Source organism: Oryctolagus cuniculus, chromosome 8, assembly GCF_051225735.1.
Source record: "Oryctolagus cuniculus isolate XC-2025 breed Fujian yellow rabbit chromosome 8, ASM5122573v1, whole genome shotgun sequence".
Classification (NCBI taxonomy): domain Eukaryota; kingdom Metazoa; phylum Chordata; class Mammalia; order Lagomorpha; family Leporidae; genus Oryctolagus; species Oryctolagus cuniculus.
Window position 1 is genome coordinate 22315366 of NC_142874.1, and position 26693 is coordinate 22342058.

General features: G+C 37.2%; 1 protein-coding gene across 2 annotated transcripts in view; it reads right to left on the reverse strand.

Annotated features, from left to right (window-relative positions):
- LOC149124909 (tolloid-like protein 1) overlaps nucleotides 1-26693 on the reverse strand; it is a 174889-nt gene that overhangs the window by 50242 nt on the left and 97954 nt on the right. The window contains exons 2-6 of one of the 2 annotated variants that reach the window (XM_089302148.1): nucleotides 22970-23080; nucleotides 19400-19480; nucleotides 17450-17602; nucleotides 16474-16591; nucleotides 6134-6312 (exon numbers count right to left, since the gene is read on the reverse strand). In XM_089302148.1, the coding sequence (XP_089158274.1) occupies nucleotides 6134-6312; nucleotides 16474-16591; nucleotides 17450-17602; nucleotides 19400-19480; nucleotides 22970-23080 (642 nt within the window). Of the gene's footprint in view, nucleotides 1-6133; nucleotides 6313-16473; nucleotides 16592-17449; nucleotides 17603-19399; nucleotides 19481-22969; nucleotides 23081-26693 lie in introns of those variants that run through there. The other variant, XM_089302149.1, reaches the window with a different exon arrangement.

A 26693-nucleotide genomic window follows, 5' to 3' on the forward strand; every position in this document is an offset into this window, starting at 1 on the left:
GATTTTTATCCAATGAATTTGTCACTTTTCTCTTATGACTGTACTTGCCAGGGCCCATAAAAATTATCTTCTTCTTGCTTTGGAATTTTAGATCCTTTCTATGAAACACTGTGAAAAGGTGTAGGAACAATATTAGTATATATTAGACTAACTGCTTGGTTTAGCAATGTGACTTCAACATTAAAGATAAAACAACCGGAAATCTACTTTCATTCAAAAATGAAACAAGGCTCTCTTTTATGAAAAGACATTTCTATTTGGAAAGACTTTTTTGATCCAGAAGAATATGACAGGGGACTGTCGCTGTGGTGTAGCAGGTAAAGCCGCTGCCTGAAGTGCTGGCATTCTATATGGGTGCTGGTTCGAGTCCTGGCTGCTCTTCTCCCAATCCAGCTCTCTCTGTGGTGGCCTGGGAAAGCAGTAGAAGATGGCCCAAGTGCCTGGGCCCCTGTACTCGCGTGGGAGACCTGGAAGAAGCTCCTGGCTCCTGGCTTCAGATTGGCACAGCTCTGGCCATTGCAGCCAGTTTGGGAGTGAACTAGTGGATGGAAGACTTCTCTTGGGGGCTGGTGTGTGGCTCACTAGGCTAATCCTCCCGTCTGCGGCATAAGCATCCCATTTGGGTGCGGGATTCTGTCCCGGTTGCTCCTCTTCCAGTCCAGCTCTCTGCTGTGGCCGGGAAGGCAGTGGAGGATGGCCCAAGTGCTTGGGCCCTGCACCCCATGGGAGACCAGGAAGAAGCACCTGGCTCCTGGCTTCGGATCAATGCAGTGCTGGCCGTAGCGGTCATTTGGGGGGGGGTTAACCAATGGAAGGAAGACCTTTCTCTCTGTCTCTCTCTCTCACTATCTATAACTCTGTCAAAAAAAAAAAAAAAAAAAAGACTTCTCTCTCTGCTTCTCCGTCTCTCTCTGTGTAACTCTCACTTTCAAGTAAATAAGTAAATCTTTATATATAAAAAAAGAATACGAATAAGAACTAAGGGAGTTTTTGTTTTACTTTTCACATGTTATTTTAACTTCATTTTTAACAGATTTTTTTCGACTGCCTGTTTGTATCTGCCAAGCAGTATTATTTCTTGAAAACTGAAAAAAAAAAGAGAGATAAATATATGAATCTACATTGATGGTTCTAGAACAAAGAATTGCTTCTTGTTGACTTCAGATTTCAATGACTCAATTTCTGCAGTTTCAACAGCCAAAGGAGCTGATGCTGTGGCATAGTGGGTAAAGCCGCCGCCTGCTGTACTGGCATTTCAAATGGACTCCAGTTTGAGTCTCGGCTACTCCACTTGTGATCCAGCTCTCTGCTATGGCCTGGGAAAGCAGTAAAGGATGGCTCAGGTCCTTGGGCCCCTGCACCCACGTGGGAGACCTGGAAGAAGCTCCTGCTCCCTGGCTTCAGATCAGCCCAGCTCTGTCTGCTGTGGCCATCTGGGAAGTGACCCAGTGGACTGAACACCTCTCTCTCCCTCTCCCTCTCTCTCTCTCTCTCTCTGTAACTCTGCCTTTCAAATAAATAAATAAATAAATATTTTTAAAAAATCAATATGACTTTAGAGCTAGAAATATGTATTTAAAAAAATAAAAAATAAACAGCAAAAGATGGTGCATGACATACTATTTATGTAACCTAAAGAGCTTTGAGAAAGTATAAAAGTGAACTATTGGAATTCCAAATTCATGCCTGGATCTCAAAAGGGGACTATTACATCGCTCATTTGATTGAGCATTCTAACTTCAATATTTGTATTAAATAATATCACATTAATAGTTTTCCAAAAGGTACTAAAGAAATGGAGTGATGTCCTAGAATACAAGGTCTCTCCTCCCTGTGATAGGGAAGCCTGGGAACATGCATTTGAACACTAAAGGTTAGAGACTCAAGCTGTAGTTACAGAGCCTGCCTCTCAGTGTAATGTATTTTAAACCATATCTGAATAATTTCACATGGTAAATGATTCTGACTTCACCAGCCAGCCTGTAAACTGAAATGTGTGCTCCTCAAACCTCTGATATGTCTTCGTGTGTTAAAACCATTCTTAGGGAATACGCTGCTCTCGCCCCAACCCTGAGAGGAACAATTGTTACAACTGTGATCTCCATAGAATTTGAACCTTTTTTTTAACATATCCAATTATAAGGTGGAAATTTTAAAGCGCTGTGGATCTGATTTTATAATTATAAACTTTCAAGATTTCAGTATAGAGCACAATATGGAAAAAGGCTCTCTGATCAACAAGAAATGCTTCACAAAATTTTTGAAAGTAGAACATTCAGTAACTATAGCAATAGTTGCACATTCCAAGCCCATAACTGAGCACTTAACACGTACATGAGGCTTTTTTTTCCTGCTAGTTAAAAAGGACATGGGCCTACACAGTCCAAATAAGAGAAACTTAGACCTACGTCATGAAGGAAAGGAGAAAGTCAGAGATACAGAGCAACATGGAAAACTATACTTAATAATTCAAAAATTTTAAAGACATCCCTCTTTATATGCACATTCTGATGCAAATTAAAATAAATCTAATTATCATACCAATTTAGTACTCTCATAGTCATCTCTTGTGCATATAAATTTGAAGCCAAAGTTTTTGCTTATTGGATACTCTACTTGAATAACATTTGATTTTAAGTTTCTGAGTCACAGCAAGTCATAAATTTGTTGAAGATCAGTCTCCAACATGAACGCTTTTATACTGGAATTGCTGATCATGGTTCCAATTACAGGAAATCTCACACAGTAATTTTTTTTTCTGTTAGCCAGAATGTTTAGTCAAAAACCTAGTAAGAGTCATAATTTTTCTAGCATTGTGTTAAGTATTATAAATTTATTTATACTACTTATACTAGGGTACTTCAAAAAGTTCATAGAAAATAGAATTGAAATATGTGTTTATTTTGGTACCAAAAAACTGAAATCCATGTACATGAGGGATCTTCAAAATAACTTCATGAAGAATGCATGTTATACAAGAACTATGCATAGATTGTAACATTTTGGGCACCAGAAGAAACCTATCTTTTTTTTCTTAAGATTTATTTATTTATTTGAAAGGCAGAGTTACAGAGATAGATAAAGAGAGAGAGAAGCAAAGAAAGGTCTTTCATTTACTGGTTCACTCTATAAATGGCTGCAACAGTCAGCGCTAGACCAGGAGCCAGGAGCTTTTTCTGGGTATCTGGGTATCCCACAGGGGTGCCGGGGCCCAAGGACCTGGGCTGTCTTCCACTGTTTTTCCAGGCACATTAGCAGGGAGCTGGATTGGAAGTGGAGCAGCCGGGACTCAATCCAGCACCCATATGGGATGCTGGCACTGCTGGCACCTTTACCACTACACCACAACACAGGCCCCAGTAAACATCCTTCAATGGACACTCTGAAGTACCATGTACATCTCTTCCTCTATTTGGATACATATTTATATTGAATCAAAATTCTATTTAAGTGTAAGAACCATTTTTGGAAGTTGCATTCATTATGAGCTTTTTTTTTTTTTTTGTCAATATAACAAAATGTTTGGCAAATACAGGAAAACTAACACCTGCTTAACAACAAACTTCTCATTGACTTGGTAGCTGAGACAATTTTCAAAAATACCGTTTCCTCTTTACGTCCTTCTTAATGATGAAAAATATAAGATGAACCTGGCTGTTTGGCTCAGGTGTCAGATTCTCAGCTAAGGAGTCTCATTCTTTTTCTTACTTACCTTCCATACCCAATTCTGCAGGTTACTTCACCGTTCTGAAAGGATTCGCCCTTTTGCAACGGCTATCATATTCCACTGAGTTTTCTCTCACTTTCTTTCTACTCACCAATTCTCGTTTTAATGTGACACTAATAGAGAATGGGCTCATGTAGTTCACAGACACAATTCTGATAATACAGTAACACTTCCTTCCTCCCTCTATCTCTGTCTCTCTTATTTTTGAGATAACATTCTTACCCTTTTGGTAAATAGTCCACCAAATTCTCCAAATTCTGCTTAAATACCATTGTTCTCTATTTTGTATCCTCAATTTCTTTTAAAAGATGAATTTGTTTTGCTTGAAAGTCAGTTACAGAGAGGCGGAGACAGAGAGAGAGAGAGAGAGAGAGACAGACAGACAGACAGAGAGGTCTTCCAGCTGCTGGTTTACTCCCCAAATGGCCACAAAGGCCAGAACTGGGCTGATCCGAAGCCAGGAGCCAGGAGCTTCTTCAGGGTCTCCCACACGGGTGTAAGGGCCCAGGCTCTTAGGCCATCTTCTACTGCTTTCGCAGGCCATAGCAGAGAGCTGGATTGGAAGTGGAGCAGCTGGGACTTGAACCAGTGCCCATATGGGATGCCGGCACTGCAGGCAGCAGCTTTACCCACTACACCCCAGCGCTGGCCCCTCAATTTCTTTCTTCTCATTCCAGTATCGTCCTAAATAGGCAACTCCCGACCACATTTGTATTGCTAGACACCTGCCGAGGTCCTCATTCACCTTCTCTTTGTCTACTAAACCATCATCATCCAAGGGCTTCTCAAATTAAAAAAAAAAAAAATGCTAAATGAAATCACTGTTTGTTTTTCTCTTCTTCAAAAACATGCTGCTCTATTAGTATTTCTTGTTTCATCTGATAGTTTCACCCTTCTTCTTGGGGCCTAAGAACGAACTTCCGAAGATTTCCCTCACGCGATGTTGTTCCTCTTAAATATTTCTGAAGTAGGAGTTCCTCTCGCTCATCTTGCCCTGTACTAGAACACAAAGGGCATCCACCTCCCCCACACGACTAAGGCTTCTCACAGGTTTCCCCGACTTCACCCTCACCAGCCCCATAATGCTTCCTCCAGCCAACAGAGTTCCTGCTGTTTATTCTGAACGTGCTCCCTATACGATCCTTCAGTTCCTCGTCAGTACTCAGAGGGTGCTCTCTGGATCACCCACCCAACCTCAGTCGTTACCAACTAAACACTCCACTTTGACTTCCCATGCAGCCGTACTAGACAGGAGGAAAGGGTTTGATTTTCCATAACTGTAGCTTTGATGCTCGTGTCCTTTCAGCCTGGATATCTCCTCATTCTTCTATTCAACTTGGACATTTCTACTTGACCTATAAATCTCAGCCATTCTGTGGCATCTCTCTGGAGGTGCCAAGATGCAGGTTTTCACATGTTGCCTGGACGACACATTAATCTCAACTTAAGCCTCTTGTTAGTTTTCTCACTCACTCCCGGTCATCTGCCTCCATGCCTACACCTTAGACACCATCTCCAATCCCAAACAGCACCTCCACAAACAGCTGGCATCCAATACTCAATAAGCAAATAGAAAGATCAATGCTGTTAACGGAAGACAATTCGAAGGAATTCAGTGTGTTTGTAAATTACAAGTGGACATGAATAAGGAAGCTAAGAATTCATTTTGCTTAGGCAAGTCACGCATATCATGAGAAAACCATTCACAATGGGAAATTTTATTTTTGGGGGCAACTGAAATGCACCCATCTTATGAAAGGTAAAGTTAAACCAATCCGAAGCTCTCTAGGGAGGTTATTATCACACACCATTGTTAGAGAATACTGGATTAATCATAAATTTCATTTCAACTATTAAAAACAGTCTCAAAGAATTTGAATCTAGGGCAGTCACATTTAAGAGGAAAACCTCAAATACACCATCTAGACTATCTTGGAAATGACTCATTTACACTGGATTTTTCTCCAGAAATTATACCTGATAAAATGAAAATTCCTACAGTAGCAGCACATTTAATGGCAACCCCCGGCCCTTTTATAAGTCCCCACGCTTTAAATCATAGAACTAAGTACAAAAACTGCTTAAATTAAAAATTAATATGAATTTATGGTTCAATATTTCACACCCAATCTTGAAAACACTGAAGTTTAGAAATGATAGAGGTTCATCTTAAGCAAGAAACAGAAAAAAAAAGTCTAAAAAAATGCATGAGATGATTTAGTCTCTAGGGAAAAGAGCAAAAGTATGAAAACAATACAGGTAATTTTTAAACAAGTGAAATGTGGCTTCTACCAAGTTTAAAACAAGAATTCCACTCTTATGAGATGTGCAATGGTGAACGGCATAACTATAATTCAATGCTATCTACGCAGACTTAAACCACACACACCCTGGAAAGTCTCTCACCTGGCTGGATGTTTTCTCTTATGATGGTTACATGGTTATCTCGATCTGGCCGCGTGTGCTCGTGCCAAAAGCCTATCACATGACCCAACTCGTGAACAACAATTCCAAATTTATCACAGTTCTTGCCAATGGAGATTGCCTGAGGTCCATTTCCCCTTCGCCCCACATAGGAACAGCACCTGGAACGCAGCAGAAGGTGGGGATGGAGGAGAGAGTGATGTTGGATGGGGTCCAGTGTAGGGAGACTTTATGAGTAATTGTGGTGAGCTATGAAGTCTGACTTGCCCAGACTTTCATTAATAACTAGGGCTAAATTCTGGCATCCTTTTACATTTACGGACAATTAAAGTTTCCAAACAACCAATCCAAGTGCTTTTTGATTATATATTATAGAATATGCTGTGAATTATTTTCATAAGTGTTCAGCAAAGAAGCAGAAGTCATGACAATGGTGATGATTAGTGCACTCACACATAGACTCGGCCCCTTGTGTCCTTTGGCTTCAGATCCATCAGTTCAACCCACCAGGAATGGGAAAATAATTTTTTTGATTAATGTTGCTTTTTGTAATTGCATCTGCATTGACTATGTATACACTTTTTTCTTGTCATTCGTTTCCTACACAATGTAGCACAACAGGGGCCGGGACTATGATTTAGCGAGTAAAAAGTCCCAATTGCTCCACTTCCGGTCCAGCTTCCTGCTAATGCACCTGGGAAATCAGATGCCCCAAATGCTCGGGACCCTGCAGCCACATGGGAGACCTGGAAGAAGCTCTTGGCTCCTCAATTTGGCCTGGCCCAGCCCAGGTTGTTGTGGCCAATTAGGGAGTGAACCAGCAGATGGAAGACCTCTCTCCCTGTCTTTCTCTGAAACTCTGCTTTTCAAATAAATAAAATAGTTCTTTAAAACTATAGCTCATCAATATAACTCTCTGTCCTCTTAGATAGCAATAGAAAGCACTAAATGATTTGTCTTGAATGGCAGGAATCACAGTACAGCAGACATTCCAAACATCTATTTTTCTGATTTATTAAATTAAAAGGAAAAAAAATCTCAAAAAACAATTGCTCAAATCATAAAGAGAATTTCAATATTTCAACTTCCAGAGTAGTGCATGTGACTCTTCTTTTGATTTTTCCACAAATATAAATTCTATGATTCCACCTCTACTGCCCACCCCTCTTTTTTCCCCAAATAGTTTCTTTAGGCTTTAAATATATTCAATATGCATTTTAATCCACAGAGTGCTAGTTAGAGACCTAATCTATACTCATTACTTATAAACTATACTCGTACTTATAAATCTATTGTAGTAGTTAAATTAAGCTTAGTAAGTCAGTAATGGCAAGCAGAGAGAGGTAACTAGGAATTGGTAATCAATGAATTGTGGTTTTGTTCTCTGGTAGTATTTTATATTGACACGTATTATATATCCATAAACCATTAGGTGCAAAAAATTAAGATTTTCCAAAGCTTGTAGAGATTTAAACTGAAATATTTGCTATCTTACAGGAACAGTAATGAAACTAAAATATATGATGATTATAGAGCAACTAAATTACCCACACTGAGTCATTCTGACTGGAGTTACATTCAAAGAAGAAAGTACTTTTGAAATAAAAATCTGGGAGACAGTAAGGCAATGTGGTCAATTTACTTAATCTAAAACACCCTTTTTTAGCATAATTGCACCTATAGCAATTCCCTATAAATAAGATGAGGTTTCACAATGGAAAGGAAATATAGATTTCACACTGCTTTATTCATAGAGCTATTATTTTACAGTCATCCTGCACACAAAGAAAATGATGGTGCTTTGACCCTTAACTAACTAAATATCCTGGGAACACGATTCTAGATGTTCAGATAAAAGAATAAGTGGAAGTATGCTTACACAAACATTAGGCACGGAATGACAGGTTTGATGTCATTTTCTTGTATTTGACACTCAAATTTTTGTTCCTAATTTGTGCACCACTTTAAAGGTTGGCCTTTTTTTAGGCCTACATGCCCTTTCAAGAAAAGCTTTCAACATCAATAAAAGTCTTGCCACTCCTTAAATTATGCAGGGTAAACCAGTAATCTAAAGTCTGCAATTCCCTACTTTCACCTAGAGTTGTTAGACCAACCTATCTTTGGAAACTTCCTCTAAGTAAACTCATCAAGACATCCAGTGAGTTGAAATTTTTTATGCCTTTTTACCTGCTGTACTTTAAGTCCTTCCAAGTATCAAGTCATTATATGCCTTTTTATGAAAATTACTCATTTATTTTGTTAGTGTTCTAAGACAGCTTCCTTAAAAGGGACTACAATATCTGATACATGATTTCCACCTACTCTTTTTCGTGAACAAAAAATACTTCAATTTATTTTGTCCCTAATTTTCTTCTCCCAAATCTTCCTCCACCTACTGACTTCCCCATCCAAGTTACTGGAAACTCCAACTTTGCTCCAGTATTCCCAAAGCCTCCATCTCTCTCACAATAGTAAGTCTTATTGTCTCTACCTTCAATCTGTACCTGGAATTGATCCACTTATCATCATCTCCTAACAGCCTAGTCAAGGCCATCATCTTTCACCTGAGTTGCTGGAATAATTTGCCAGCTGGTCTCTTCCTTTCTGGTCTTCTCTTGCTACAGCAGTCTTGTCTTAGCACTGAAATCATTTAAAACACCACGTCAGATTGTGTCACTTCTGCACCCCATATTCTCCAATGGCCCTGTGGTAAATGGTGTCGATGTTCAAAAATAGCCATTGCTCCCCTCGAGACAATGATCATATTGCCCTGCCCACTAATTCCGGGTTTCATCACATGGCGTGCTCTGGACAACACTACAGTAGCACAGAGTGTTTGTGTCATTTCTGGAGAGAGTCTTCCAAAGCCAACACGTCGTTGGCCATAGTGCCCCTGTTCCATCTGCCATAGGAACTGCTATGTCGTAGCATAGGATTCTCCCTGGGACTTTATATAAGAGGGATGCTTGTGGGGCAGAGCTAAGTGGTGTATGTGCACTGTAAGGAATGCATGCTTGTCATAAAGTCACTGAGATGGAACGATCACTTGTTACCATTCTGTAACTTCACTAAGCTGCCTGAGATAGGCTCTCTAAAACTTCTTTCCCAAAACTGTAAGAGCCCAGAGGTCCTTAACAAATATATTTCACCACACATAGCACTTCTGGTACGACTGTGCCTGTCATTATCCCTCCTCTAGTCATGCTTGTTCTCTGCTCTGCTTTCAACCTACTGGCAAGCTCTTCACATTTTTTCCTCTCTGTCTCCTCCATCAGGAATTCTACCCTCCTCGTACGCGTGGTCTCTTTTCCCTATCTTTTTCAAGTCTGCATAAATGCCATCTCCACTCTGCTTACTTGGCTTTCTATTTACATATGGTAAATGATACATAATTATTTCACTCATTTTGGTTTGTCTTTGCTGCTTTCCCTCCATGGAATGTAAACTCTCTGTGGGCACAGGTCTCAGATGCCTTGTTCACTGCGATGGCTCCAGACCCTAGAGTACAACCTGCTGTACAGCAGCGTTCAGCTGCTATACGTGGGAAGAGCAGATCTCAAAAGAGCAGGAGAGGAAGACGACTTCTCTGTAGGCAGAGCTTCCAGGGCAGCAGTGGCGACCCAGGTGCACACTCTTGGAGACAAATGAAAAATCTCATGTACTTTCATATATAAATACACCCATATGTATGTATGCATGTATACACAAAGACATATACATGCATATAAACAGTTCTAATACAATTTAAGAATATGAATTGCACTGGGGAAAAATGGTCAAAGGTTCTGACTTATGTTTAATGTTTTACTTACTATAGTGTGTTGTTTCCCTCCTACCATATTTTCCTGATATGGAAAATACATCAATAACATTAACCGGATAAAAGTCAACAATAGCAGAATAAAGTGGGAAATACAATGCTCTAAAAGACACATGTGGTTCCATTTTTAATTGTCCTCCCCATAAACATGGAGTTTAGCTTAGTTTTTAAAAAATAAACAGAAGATACAAGTTTCTTAATGTAGCCAATTAAGTCAAAGTGATACAGTGATATTAAATGGTAAGATGTATTTCCTATTAGATTTTAAAATAGAAATAGATTTGATGAACGTTGCTATCAATATCTGTGGCACCATGCTGCAGGCTTCCATGTCGAATACAGAGGTGCAATAAATCTTGTTAAGTGCTACACATTACTGCCACAGCTCTTATGAATTAAAATACCCCATATTGAAATCCATCAGGAATGTTAGGCATATGACTTGACACATATCTTACTCTAGTTAGCCCTAAGTATTTTGTACAACACCAACTGCTGAACCCCTTAATAATTTAAATGATAACTTTATGAGATTTAGGTGCAGCATTCTCACAGCAAAAATGATGAAATAACTGTTTTATGAAACTGTGGTCGATAAATGATTCCAATGAAATTATTAGAATTTTTGGCAGGCTAAAGAGCACTTCTTACATAAAGCATCTCCCTTTCTATAACTAACAAAGTCATACAGGTCAAACTGGGAACTGCAAAATGAATGCTAAACACATCACCCAAATGTGACACTGCTACTCTGAAAATTATAAATATATGAATATGTCAAAATTCAAAAATATGACTTCAATAGTGCAATAAAAGCTTTACGAATCACTGGACAAATCACAACTTCAGTGAGTACAGGTACTTAAATATCCCTTTAAATTCTTACAGTATTTCATGTGTGGGAAGATCATATACAAGGAACATAGATGATTCTGATATTGTCAGCATTTTCTCAATGTGCCCACCTGTACAGTGGAGTATGGGTATCATGAGGGCCACAAAAGTAAGTCACCCACCTTCACCAATGACAAAGACAGGCATTTGAACAAGCTGTAGTGATACAACTGATATGATACGGGTAGAGCAAAATCCCAAAGTGAGCCACTCAGAAAAGCTAAGAATGAAAGCTGGGAATGATTTCCACTGATTAAAAAGGAAAGCATAGGTGTTCCAAGCAGCCAAAGCATTATGAGGAAAAGCACTAAGACGTGACAGTGAATTGGGATAAAACAGTGTTGAGGGGCCGGCACCGCGGCTCAATAGGCTAATCCTCAGCCTGTGGTGCCAGCACACCAGGTTCTAGTGCCGGCTGGGGTGCCAGATTCTGTCCCGGTTGCCCCTCTTCCAGGCCAGCTCTCTGCTGTGGCCCGGGAGTGCAGTGGAGGATGGCCCGAGTCCTTGGGCCCTGCACCCCATGGGAGACCAGGAGAAGCACCTGGCTCCTGCCTTCAGATCAGCGCGGTGCGCTGGCCTTAGCATGCCGGCTGCGGCAGCCATTGGAGGGTGAACCAACGGCAAAGGAAGACCTTTCTCTCTGTCTCTCTCTCTCTCTCTCACTGTCCACTCTGCCTGTCCAAAAAAAAAAAAAAAAATCACAAGTGTTGAGGAACTCTGACAACAAATCAAAGAAAATGTGTACAAAAATGAATTTATTGCACTCAAAAACTGAGTGAAAAAAAAACAGAGTAAGTTATCAGTGCTTTGGATGTGCTTATTTTTCAGAATGGGAAGGCGGGAGGGAAGAAAGATGTATAGATCTGAATATATTTTGTATTTAAAAACATGTAAGCTGAGTTACAACCATTCTTTTTTTTTTTTTTTTTTTTTTTTTTTTTTTTTTTTGACAGGCAGAGTTAGACAGTGAGACAGAGAGACAGAGAGAAAGGTCTTCTTTCTGTTGGTTCAGCCCCCAAAATGGCCGCTACGGCCAGAGCTGCGCCGATCTGAAGCCAGGAGCCAGGTGCTTCCTCCTGGTCTCCCATGCGGATGCAGGGCCCAAGCACTTGGGCCATCCTCCACTGCACTCCCTGGCCACAGCAGAGAGCTGGACTGGAAGAGGAGCAACCAGGACTAGAACTCGGCGCCCATATGGGATGCCGGCCCCGCAGGTAGAGGATTAACCAAGTGAGCCATGGCGCTGTCCCCACAACCATTCTTATTAAATAACTGGAAGGATAGAAGGACAGTCACTATTTGGGCCTTTTAAATATTAAATCAATAGAAAAAAACTAGGAAGAATTTCAGATGTAAACAAAAGTTTTCAAGCCAAAATTAGAGTGACTTAGAAGGATTCAGTGCTGAGTAAGCCATAACTAAAAATTTATGGCACTATCCAAAAATACCCATGAAGGTACTGATGTACAATTTTTTCTTACTGTCACTTAAATAAGTCAAAAACTAACATATATTACCTTTTTAAGTTAAGAGATCTAGGCAAATATAATGTACAGAAATAACACAATGCCCCTCTCTAAGAACTACTGAAAAGATGTATTTTTCCTCCCAGAAGTGCATGTCAATAGCTCAATAACTATTTTCTCTAGCAAAACTAAGCATTTATTTTGACTTGCCTAACTGAACTACACTATAGGGTATTCAAATGACTGTGGTAGATTAGAGAAAATTCATCTATGTGTAAGAATTTCAGATAATAAATGTGGAAAGAATAAAAGAACAATGATGATTCAACATATGCAAATCAATAAACTTGATATATTACATGAACAAATTGAATAAAATCATGATTATCTTAGTAGATGCAGAGAAAGTACTTAATGAAATTCAACATCTTTTCATGATAAAAACCTCAAAGAAATTGGTTATAGAAAGAACATACCTAAATGCAATCAAGGCAATATATGACAAATCCCCAGCCAACATTGTACTGAATGAGGTAAAACTGGAAGCATTTCCACAAATATCCATAACCAGAGTAGGATGCTCACTCTCACTAGTATGCAATATAGTTCTAGAAGTTTTAGCCACAGTCAGAAAAATAAATCAAAGGGATGCCAATGGGAGAGGAGAAAGTCAAATTATCCCTATTTGCAGATGACATGAACCTATACATAGGGAATCCAAAAGACTCCACTAAGAGACTACTCAAACTCATAAGAGTATCTGGTAAGGTTGCAGGATATAAAATCAAGACACAAAATCAGTAGCTGTTGTATACAGAAACAATGACATAGGTGAAAAAGCTTGTAAGATCAGTCCCATTCACAATAGCTAAAAATATTTAAGTACCTTGGGATAAATTTAACCAATAACATGAAAGATTTCTACAATTAAAATTATAAAATATTAAGGAAAGAAATAGAAGAACCAAAAAATGGAAAAAAAGCTTCCATGTTCATTGATTGAAAGAATTAAGATCAAAAATATCCATACTACCCAAAGCAATTTGCAGATTTAGTGTGATACCAATCAAAATACCAAGGAAATTCTTCTCATATCTAGAAAAAATGACCCTAAAATTCATATGGAAACACAAGAGACCCTGAGTAGCTTAAACATTCTTAAACAATAAAAACAAAGCTGGAGGCATCACTATACCTGATTTCCAAGACATTCTACAGGGCAGTTATATTCAAAACAGCTGGTATTGGCACAAACATAGACATGTGTACCAATGAAACAGAATATAAACTCTAGAAATTAATCCACATATCCACAACGAACTAATCTTTGATAAATGGACTAAAACCATGCTCTGGATAAAGGACAGTCTCTTTGACAAATGCTGTTGGGAAAATTGGATTTCCACATAGAGAAGTGTGAAAGAAGATCTTTACTTTTACCCTACACAAAAATCAATTCATGTATTAAGGATTTAAACCTAAGACCTGAAACTACTGAACTACTAAAGGAAAACATAAAGGAAAAACTGCAAGGCATTGGGATGAGCAAAGATTTCCTAGATAAGACCCCAGAAGTACAGGTAAGGAAAGCAAAAAGAGACAATAGGGATTACACCAAGCTAAAAAGTTCCTGGACAACAAAGGAAATACTCAACAAAATGAAGAGGCAACTGACAGAATGAGAGAAAATATTTTCAAACTAAAATTGCTAAAGGATTAATATTCAGAATATGTAAGGAGTTCAAGAGACTGAACAACAACAAAACAAACAATCCACTTAAGAAATGGGCTAAGGACATGAACAGGCATTTTTCAAAGGATTAAATATAAATGGCCAATAGACATCAGGATCGGTAGCCATCAGGAAAATGAAAATCAAAACCACAATGAGGTTTCGCCTCACCCCAGTTAGAATCCACAGCAAGTAAATGTAAAAAGTAACAAATGTTGGTGAGGATATGGGGAGAAAGGTACCCTAGGATACTGTTGGTGGGAATATAAACTAGTACCATTATGGAACACAGTATGGAGATTACTCAGAAAGCTAAAAACAGAACTACCTTATGACCCAGCCATCCCACTCCTGGGAATTTACCAAAATGAAATGAAATCAGCAAATACAAGAGTGATCTGTGACCCCCTGTTTATAACTAAGATATGGAATCAACCCAGATGGCCATCAGCTGATGATTGAATAAAGAAAATGGGATATATACACAACTGAATACTACTGAGCCATAAAAAAGAATGAAACCTGTCTTTCACAACAAAATGGATGGAACTGGAAGCATTGTGCTTAGTAAAATAAGCCAGCCTTGAGAAAATAAAAACAAATATCATGTTTTCTCTGAGTTGTGGTAACAAATATATAGAGTATAAAAAAGGGCAATTTTTAAGTGTGAAATTGACATCTTGATATTTGATTATTGCTTATAGCCCTTATCGATACTCCTGAGAAACAGGGATCTTTCTACTTGCTACTTGATGAATTTTTTATTTAATGGAGGATTAAACTTGTGATTATAAAGTAAAGTGGAAAACAAAAGTATGGCATCACCAAAAATCAAAAGAAAAATCAGAAAGGAAGGAGGAGGGTAGGTGGGAATTATCATCATGTTCTTAAAACTATATAAATGAAACACCTGAAACCTGTTCCCTTTATATAAATAATTTTTTTAAAAAAATCACTGTTTTGTAATATTGGAGACATTCACAATGGAAGCACCTGCCCACCAACACTCCATTCAACTGAGCAATCACTAAACCCAGTAGAGCAGTCACTGGAACGGCAGACCCAGGCACGCTTGCCTCCTGAGGGGATGCAATATAAATTAATCCAGTACCAAGTATTCTTGGCAAACAAGCCAAAACATTAAGCTGGAGTGAATCAAATCTTTCGATATAATTTCCAAATAACTAAAAGTGCTGGGAAGAGAAGTTTGAAAACTCTTTTGAGAAAAAGTCTTCTAAAACATAAATTACTTGGAGAACGGCTTGTCCTGTATCTTGGTTGGATTCTGGGATATGTGGAGAGATGTGGAGGAAGAAGGAGCCGAAAATGGAAGCTGTGGTAAGTTCGTGGTGTTCCTTAAATGTTATACCAAGGACTCAGGATTTTACTCTCAACCCAGCATTTCCCAAAATGTTCTTGGGATATTGAGGTATGTTCTTCTCTTTTAAAAGGTGAGGTGGATATTCCATATTTTACATAAGTTTAGCAAACATACTCCTTTCGGTTAGTTAAATATTAATAACATTCATTAGCACTCTGCTATAGAAATACCTACTGGAATTTAACATAGCACTTCCAAAACTTAATGATTTTATTTGGAGTATTTTTCATCATCCTGTAAGAAAACAATCTAGAAAATATCACCCTAGGTGGAAACATCAATGAATCTCAGAAAGTGGCACTTGCTCTGGCCAGTATTTAGTCATTCATTCATTCATTCATTCAATCATGCATTTATCTGAAATGCAGAGAGGAATGGACACAGAGAGAATTAGACAGAGATCTCCCCTCCACTGGTTCACTCCTCAAATGCCTCCAGCAGCCAGAGTTTGGTCAGGCCAAACCTGGGAGCCAGGAATCTAATCCAGGTAGCCCATGAGGCTGGCAGGACCCAGCTGCTTGAGCCATCGCCAGATGCCCCCTAGAGTGTGCGTTACCAGGAAGGTGGAATCAGAGAGCGTCAAAACCATGTCTCAATTGCTGCACCAGACACCAGCCCCTGACCAGTATTTTCAGAAGATAACTCTAGTGGCAGTGAATTGGTAAAGCAAGAAAGATCAACCGTGAGTTGATCTTCATAAAACAGCTGAGGTGGTGGACAAATACACCATGGTCAGATGCACAAAGATCTGTTTCAAGCAATATGTTTAGATGTGGGGTCTTCAGAAAGTTCATGAGAAATGTCTGTTCTAAAAATTCCATGTGTAGCTTTCAGAATTTTTATACGAATTGATATTTTAATTCCTTTTTCATAAATTTTTGAAGTCCTCTCAAAGAGTAACATTTGCATATGTAAAAATCACACTTTTCATGGCCAAAATACAAAGCACATATTACAAAACAAATCCTACCCATGAGTTTTAATTTTTTCCTGCTAAACTTACGTAGGTCATTTCCGGGCTCTACTTACCCACAAGGCCTGTAGGTGAATACAATATAACTTTCTTCGTCACTTCTTTCAATGAAAGTCACACACATGTGCTTTTCCCAGTGTCTCATGGCCTGCTTGAAGATGGCTCGCTGGCTGCCTGGAAAAATTGAACGATGTTAATAAAAGTGGCCACCACCCCAGAGAGGAGTGCTGTGTGCTGGCTCCTCCGATCTGTGTGGCTTGGTGATATACAGATGCCACTGCTATCATCAGCCAATGACTAGATTCATAGCACCACAAAGGGGTCCTTGTTGAAAACGGGCACTCCCTTTATAATCAGAAGATGAAGGCTCCTTCACTCTGCACATGTGTGTACAAGTCTCTATAAATGGGACATACATTCTCCCTGTCAGTTGAAAGGAGATCAGCTTCCAGATTTCATGGGCACATTTGAAATTCAGTTTAAAAACAAAATCGGGGGGTCAGCACTATGGTGTAACAGGTAAAGCTGCCACCTGCAGTGCTGGCATCCCACATGGGTGCTGGTTCGGGTCCCAGCTGCTCCATTTCCTATCCAGCTCTCTGCTATGGCCTGGGAAAGCAATAGAATATAGCCCAAATCCTTGGGCCCCTGCACCCACATGGGAGACCGTGAAGAAGGTCCTGGCTCCTGGCTTCGGATCGGCACAGCTCCAGCCATTGCTGCCAGCTTGGGAGTGAACCAGCGGATAGAAGACCTCTCTCTCTCTCTCTGTCTGCATCTGCCTCTCTTAACTTTGCCTTTTAAATAAATAAATAAATCTTAAAAAAAATGGAACTCTACACTCTTAGAGCACAAGGTTAAATTTATTTTTTTAATTCAAAAACATTTTAAACTAATAACCTAGGTTAACGGAGTGTTTTTACAAGTATGATTTCATACTCTGTTTTTGACGATATCCTACGAACATGCACACTTAATCTGTATGACAGCTTTTACTTCTCCATCAAAGTAAACATTCTGAGAATAACTTACCAGTGAAGTTGCCTCCAATAACGTAAGGAATAACACCTCCAGGCCAGATTCTCTCAGTTCTTGATGTGGCAGCTCTGGGAACTCGGTTTTTCTCATTTGGCCCTGAGAATTTTTGAGGTACTTTTCCCTTAACTGTGCTGTTTTGCTCCAAGCCTGCAATGACATTTAAAACATTCTGTGAAACAGACGTCCTGGGTCAGGGAACCGTTTACCTCTTAAAGGACAAAAGATGAAATGTCTTATTTACATATGTATATAAATCAAGGCACATTAAAGAAAAACTTGGGATATTACATGCTTGAGAGGAGCATTACAATGTAGAAATATCCACATCAAAACATTATTTATTGAGATCCCATCGATGAGTTTTGATGAATCTCCAGACAACAGCCTACACCAGACAAAACTTAGGTCATAGAAAAATTGTTGATGTTTGCTAACTTGGTAGTTCATTAACAATGTACAAACAGGTAATAAAATATATATTGCTACCCTGAATATCCTATGATACCCAAAACTAGCCTTACTCATGCTAAACTTCCAATATTTAAATCAGACTGCTATTTGTATGAAAGCCTAAAATTATGAATATTACATTTTATAGACAGTAAAATAACATCAAGATAGAGACAGTCTGGGTCCAGTTGGGACGAGGAACTCTGTCCATCTTAATCTCCTCCTCATCACGATTTAGAGGTCAACACAGGCTAACATAAAACACCGTCTAATCTGGAGCAGCTTTCACGGCTACAGGTTTCCTCTTTTCTTAATATTTATTTATCTGAGAAACAGAAAGTCAAAAAGGGACAGACACAGATAGATAGGTTGTCATCCACTAGGTGACTCCCCAAATGCTGCCAACAGCCAGAGCTGGATGAGCATCAAAGCTGGGAACCAGGAGCTCAGAACATGGGCAGCAAGGACACAAGTACTTGAGCCCTCATCCGCCTGGCCCCTCTCAAGATGTACATTAGCAGGAAGCTGGAATTGGAAGCTGGACTTGAACTCAGGCGCTCTGATATGGGAGGTGGCCATCTTAACAGCTGGGCTTAATGCCCACTCCCTATACTTACTTTTTTTTTACTTTCCTTAGTACCTTTCATAATATTTTTTACTGTTTTTGTTTTTCTTAAATTTGCTTGATTATTCTCTTTATTCAATTATTACTATTGGTAGAAAAGCTCTCCCACTGTGTTCGCTTCAGCAGCACATATACTAAAATTGATAAAGCTCTCCCACTAGTACACACATTAACATTACATACATTAAATGTCTCTAACACGTCTTCTTTTTTTTTTTTCAATATTCTGGAGCAAAGCATCTTTGCTTGGGAAAATTAGTAACTTAAAGTATGTACTTCAAGTATTTAATGACCAACTTAAGGGATGTTCGGATGTGAGCTATGAGGAGAGGGCTTTTACATAAACTCTTAACTACAAATAGTGACTAATAAACACTATAAATACTAATCATGAAACCAGAAGGTAGTTTTCATGAATGTTTACATATATTTCTCCCAAAGATTCAAAACATTTTAAACTATTTTGCAACCTAATAAATTAGTTTGTTAACTTTTAAGTAGATTTTTTTCAAGACAAATATTCATGACTTTTAAAACATTTAATTGAGATTGAATCAGCTCCATGCTTTATATAAAAACTTTGGTGTGATGTCCAATTAACTGAAAATTAGTATCAACAATAAAATAAACAAACGCCAAATCAATTTTCACTTGGGAAAAGCCTGAAATAAGTTAAGGGAACATTTTGAAATTTCCTATATAATGAATGAGCCAACAGATATGAACCAACAGAACAAAAAAGAATAAAAGACCCTCAACACATATTCTTTGCATCATACTGCATACTGATTTCAATGAACTGAACTGCTATGAGTATAATATTTACTGTACATCAAGTCAAGCGTCTGCAACTTTAAACATTGATATACCAGAGCCGATTCTTCTGATCCTGTCTATAAGCTGGTAGAGGGCTCCTCGTTTCTTTGATACACCATGATCTCCAAGTCCACCTTAAAGAATCAAAGAAAACAATTAAGTTACATTTAGCGTACTTTTAGACTTATTGCAAATAATTAATGGTAATAGAGTACATTGATTATGCTTGAACATCTTTTTGCATGTGCTATTAAAGTATTAGAGTTATGAGTAGCCATAAATCTTTGTAGAGGGTAAAAATTCTATAGCAACAAATGAAGATAACTAAAAATAAGGTGGGGGAGCAGAATTCAGAGAGCAACGTAAATGACTTTATTTGGACATTAAGATAATTGAGTCATCTGTTGCTAATGTGAAATGTTTTTCTTCACTGTGACCTTGACATCACATGCTGTTATACAGAATGACAGCAAGGAGTTCTGTCCTACTTGATTGCATTCCAGCTCTTTCCCCAATGCAAACTGAGTATTTCCAGAGGCCAAATTAGCAAGTGGAAATAAGAACACTGGAAGAGAAAATATGCATCACCAAGTTTTGCTCCGAAGTTTTCACCAAAATTGAAAACTTTTAAAAAGCATATCTGTAAACCTTTTAAAAAATAGTTTCTCTCATCCATAAAAACCAATAATCTATCATTAGAAAAAAATCATAAGAATCCAAAAACAATGTTCACCTGCAAAATACATTCTGCTATGCAAAGTAATTTGAAAAATTTATAAAAATAGATGTGCACAATTTGGTTGTACAAAAAGAAGATAGAAATAAATAAATGTGTCTTCGTGCAATTTACCAGATAGAGACTAGAAAAAGTAGGTTCATATCATAAGTCAAACAGCATAACATTCAACACAAATCCAAGCTCCATAATTCTTAACTTGGGGTTTCCTAAAATGCAATATGCAATTTTATCACCTATTTCTTTAAGTTCTTAATCAATAAGCGAGAAATATTTGTCACTAGTAATGTCATTAGAACAAGTACAGATGAAATTCTATCACTATCACTAGAGTGTCTGGTGTATTCATGGAGTCTTTTCGGGCTAAGACAATGAAAGGCAGCCCAAAATCCACAGAGAAAGAAAACTTTTCAAACTTTAAGCTATTTCCTTCCAATATCTACTTTTCCTTTGAAATTAATGCTGAAACCTAATTTCCTATATTGGAGCTAAAAAATAATAATAACATCTATTTCCGTACAAGTCCTTTAAAGGAAAAATCACTTAAGTCCTTATAAGGTAAGTAAGTTAGAGTGCTTGTTCAGTGGCTAATAACCTGCTTAATTGTTTGCATTACTTGGTCACATTTCTGCTATGCATCTTCAGAAACATTTTTGAAATTTTTCACTGAACATTCTAGCAAGATGAGATAATACTTAAACATATCCATTCCTAAGCAGTTACAAGAAACATTTTTAACGTATGGCATCTATGTGTTTTAAATGACCATTATGTAGCAACCATTTGTGTTAGATGGGCCTGAAACAGATATAAATAGATTTAGGAGGGAACTAATCATGAGAAAAGAAAATGTCTTCATTAATATTATAGTAATTATAAAGAGTAATTACCAAATTGCAAAAAATATTGTTTCAAGAGCATCAGTGGCAAAAGTGTTTCTAGCAATATTTTTAGCAATTTTGAGTAATTCTATAGCAACTGAAATATAATTATGTGTAGGTAGTTCATTGAAATATAAAAGGAAGAAGAGTGGTTATTTCGTACATGTTCTAAAACATAATGAAAATGCAAAACAAATTTTTACTGAAAAGGCCATATATTTTGAAATTGAAAAATTCTGAGAAATGCAATAAAATCTGTACAGACAAATATGATAAAAAAGACATAGTAAGAAAAAATGCTATACTTGTACATTGTTTGAATTTCAAAACTTTCAAACACGTGTACCTTTCACACACATTTTTAGTAAATATTTTTACCATTAGGAGTATATGTTTTACTCTATAGATTTAAAACTACAGTATATTCCTCTAACTATTAAGATATCACTTTAACCTTAAAAATGATAAAATTAAATAATAGTATTAAAAATCTTAAATCACAGAAAATTAATGCCTGTAGAGACTGAAGCTAATAAAAAGTTTAATAAAAGTTGAACATACAATTTAAAATAAATCTAGAATTTTGCTTGAGTTGTATCATTGTTTTCCTGTCCCTATACAGTTGCCTCCATGTCAGTGTCAAGTGTAACATAGCAGAGACTCTGCCAATGGACATATTCTTCAGGAATTTAGAATGAGTGATTCCACTGCAAAATAAGACTTTCCCCCTACGTTGTGAGTGCTTCAGAAATGATGACCACTCTAAATAACAAAGGCACACCATTTTTAATATTGCTACTATTTTGAACAAATTTCTTAGGTTTCATCTTACATGTTTGTTACTTCAAATAATCGCCATAGATGTGACAGTAGCATTTTGATTACCTAGGATCTTCTTATTCTTCGACAGTGCATGCTAAACTACCTAATATTAAAGTGTTATATTTTATATAATTAATGTAAAAATGTTGCTTTATGCACACTTACACATGTATATGCACACACACACAGGGCATATATGATAAACTAATGAATCCAAGAATTGTACTACTCTGGTGGTCCTTGCATGTCCTATCAACTTTTCCATTTACTAAAAATTTGTAACAATAAAAAGTTACTGAAAGAGAAAATCAGGTAAACAGATATTGACAGTCTGTATCTGTCTGCTAGATACCCGAAACTATATATTTTACTATATATTTTACTCTCCATGGACAGAAAAAGAAAATAAAAATGGTAAAGGTGGACAGGGGAAATGCAATGAGATCAAAAAGCATTAAATCAAGTAAATTTGGAAGGTATAACCAAAACAAGAAACTTTAACCTTTCAATCTTTCTCCAAAATTTAACATGAATTAAAAAAAGAATTTTTTAATTAAATAAAAATATTTTAAAAATGAAAAGAAGAAAATCTTTTAAATATTTCAAGTCTCACATAGGCATAATTCAACATGTTCAAAACAACTGAAATTACATTCTGGAGTTTTCATAAACACTGAGTACACAGACATCAGTGTAGATATTGATGGAGTCTTCTCAACCAACAGCTATATAATTAAGAATAATTTACATTCTGCAACTGATATCCAGTTGGAAAGCAACATAATATCATGTTCAAGAGTATGAAATCTGGGCTTTCTCAGAATTGAACTCTGGGGCTGACTCAGGTACTTCCTGACTCTGACAACAAGAAATCATCTATCTGCTCACTTGTGAATCACGATAGTATCAGTACTTACCCTCCTGCGGTTGCTATGGGTACTCAAAGAGTTAAGATCTCCATATGGTCTAAGCCAGGTCTGTACAGTGTGAACACTACAACGTGTTGACTAAATTAACATGATGAAAAATATGAATATAATCTCAGTTTCGTAATATGTTTATTTGTGTGCAGGAAACCACAGGTGATCTTCGGAACATTGAAAATGACTCAGTGTAGCTACAAAATTTCAAAAAGTATATTTCATACAAAAGGAACACAAAGTAAATGAAAAAATCAACTGTACCTGTGGTATGTCCAAACTGTCCAAAAGGATTCTGTGTAAGATCAATCGTCCTGTCTATTTGAAAGATATTTAAGTCTTCATCATCTAAGGCAATATCACCCCAAAATACAGCTAAAAAAGAAAAATCGAATTGAAATGTAAAATATTTCAGAGTGAAATCAGTGCAAACGAAACTAATTAGAAAACAATTCTATTCCTAAGGAAATATGGCCCAGAAAGAGACAGATATTTCACAAAGTAACTAGAACTTAATTTCCAGACTCATTACCAAGTAAGTATTAGGCAACTGTAGAAGAGCAAGACCCCCATATTTTTACTTTAATGTTTGTGGGGAGGAGAATAGTTTCTTTGAATGAGATCAGCGATTCATGGGCGTTCTAGGAAAAAAGAAATCATCAATCATGAGCTACTCTACAAATACCAATATGTGAACATCTGATGAGAGATCGCCATACTGTTTTCTATGATGGTTCCATTAATTTGCATTCCCACAAACATTATATAGAACTTTATATATAGAGAGAAGGCCCTTTTCTCCAAAATTTAAAGAAAGACAAATAGTAACGTTTTCTCCTATTTGTGGAAGTTAATATAGACAGAATATAAAAATTGTGTAGATGTTGTATTATTTGGCATGGAGTTATAAATACTGCTCACTGAATTATACCATGCACATGACAATAAACCTTTATTTCCCCACTGTATGATCACTGCCATAAATCCCACAGTTTGTGATAATACTATCCTGGCTTTCAAGAAACATAGTATTTATATATGTACGTATATAGTATCTACATACAAAGTGAATTTGGCAAAACGCTAAAAATCACTCAATCATAAAATTAAAATAATAGTTTTTTCAAAGAAAAGAAAATCTGATGAGAATGCCTGCATTTTCTGTGGGTGCTTGTGGCCCTCAGCATGTCTTCAGCGACAGGTGGAAGGAGGTGCAGTAACAACTAATGCATGTGCTATGGTAATTTGAGAAAGCAAGGTGCAATCAAGACATGAGAATACTGTGCTTTTCCAGCCACTCATTCATTGTAGTTCACCCATAAATAATGCTCTTCCCTAAAGATGGCGTTGCCTCAGAATCTCCATCAACAACACATAGAACTATCAACAGCAATACTTAAGTCAACATGTATTTAGCCCACAACCAAGTGTCGGGCCTTTGGTCTCCAATGACAAACAAGGCATGGCCACATCATCAGGAATCCTAAAATCACTGCCCTAAAACGTGGAAAGACAGTTTGCTCTATGTTTATACCGGGTGTGTTTTGCTACTTAATAAAGCAAAGCTCTACCAATCATTTTGAAGTAATGGGAGAATTCATTTATAACTAATGTGTAAACTTGTCTCAAGATCAAAAATACACATTAGCCTACTTGTTCATTGAGTCCAGACAAGACCAACCAACCCCTTAGTGCTGCCAGATGAAAATGCAATAACTTTAGAAAACACACCAACCCCAAGACAGAAAATAAGTTAATCAAGAGATAACAAAATATTGACAAATTTCTAGAAAACTTGGAATATTTAGTTTTTGACACAGTTCTACAAATTTTCTTTTTTGTCCTTAACTTTCTTCCAGTCTTATATTGTAAAGCCAAGAGGGAAAAGAGGAAAATGCAATAAAAATTTAGGAAGTGACATACTCGAGGCTATTCAAGTCACACTTTTACTAAATTAGCATTTTAGTATTTATGAATTTTTAGCACCATGAAACATTAGCTAACAAAATTAGCCAGCATGAAATGTAAACATTTGTCTTAAAAGCTATGCCATCCTTTATGCTTCTATCAAAGTTTTGTCATATAAAATTATTTACTCAGTTTATTTCCCTCACATAAAACTGGCATGAGGTAAGGAAGGGATTAGATTTACGCAGAAATCTAGAAGAAACCAGAATTTAGCTCAAAGTGTGTTGTCAGTTCAAGTAAGAGAAATCTGTATCAGAATTAGAATGCTCTCCTCAATCCTTTTCTCCTTTCTATTGTGAGCTTCCTACAGTGAAGATGTGCTTATCTTCATTGTCATAGAAACAAAGAGAAGAGTTTAGAGAATGCAATACTCAAAAGTTATTCTTGATACCTGAAATTGATTCCTGATTCTAATCAGTTCCATACACACGAAGCAAAAAGCTGGAATGTTTGGATGTCCCTAAAGCTAGACACCCCAAGAAACATGAGGGGTCTTCAAAAAGCTCATGGAAAATGTACTTTACAAAAAAAAATCTATACATGGATTTCAGATTTCTTTGCACCAAAATAAACTTACGTCCTAATTCCATTTTCTACAAACTTTCTGAAGTTCCCTAAAGCCAGCTTGCCTAAATCAATCATTTTGCCAATGCACGACTTGCTGGTTTTCATAAAAATGAATTTCATATTACCTGTCAAGATTTAAGGTAAATCCGAGTTTGCTAGTTATTTAAAACTGACATCATGTGTATTACCATGCAAAGAGTTGCGGCCAGTAACTGGCAGAGACCCAGCCCATCTCTTCCTTTCTCGGTGCAAGGGGTAACTGCAGAGAGAAAAACAGCATAGCAACCAGAGCCCACTGCTTAAAATGCAGACGGATTTAGCAGATCTGAAGAGCAGCCCCAGATCCTGCATTGTTAACTCCCAATTACAACAGATGATCATCATTGTCATCCTCTTTCAGAGCATGGATTTTTTTCTGCAAGAATGAACGTTCACTCTTCTCTGAATAAGCCGGTTGACTGGAAAACGGAGGCATCCAACCAAGCAGAATGTAGCTTGTCAGAACTGCATTTGATATAATAAAAGTAGCACCAGTGAAATAAAACTCCAATGTGTTTCAGATTTTTATTTCCTCCTAATGACTTTTCCCATGCAGTAGGATTCCTGTCTTGATGGATTATATAAAACACAGATCAGAAGTTCAAGTATAAATCACTTCACAGAAGCAAAAGCATTACTAGTGGGGAGAGGAAAAGGTACAAGACTAGCTGATACTTAGAAGGAGATGAAACCATTCTGCAGTACATAAACGCATTTTATTTATTGCTTTTTTAAAAAAATTTTTTTTTAGTAAACTAACAGCTTCACAATAGTTTGGCAGTTTTGCATATGACATAAACTGCTCTTGGAGAAAACCAAATATTTCTTTGAAAGTAAGCAACAATGATTGACCAAGGCAATTCATTTATGTGCAGATGTGATGTGCTGCAGACCATATATGTCACTAAACCTTGATATTATTAATAAAGAAAAAAGACATTTTAGTATTTCCAGTACATCTTATAGTTTAAAATGCATAATATTTTCTTTATGTGGCACATGGTTGAAAATCTCCTTAACTCACTTCTTCCTAATTCTAAGTGTCCTATTTCTGAAAGCCAAAATGTTTTACTTATGCATTGGTAAAGCACTGGACCAATGGACATTGTATATATAACAATGTGTGTTAATTGTACATAGAAAAATGTATGTTATGTATTTGACATTTAGGGAAAAAGTGGTATATGTGATTCTGAAGTCTTATTTAGAGTTTTTTTGGTTTTCCATTCTATTTGGTATTTTCTATTTATTTTACATCAAAAAACAAAAGTTATAGAGCAAAGTTTTAAAAGTATGAATTATCGTTCATTTGGTCCATTTAATACAGTGATTTGAGGTTAGTGAGATCAGAACTAAAAACAATATGGGAAATGGGTTCTAAAGGACAATTTCTAGGGAAATGTTCAAGTGCAAT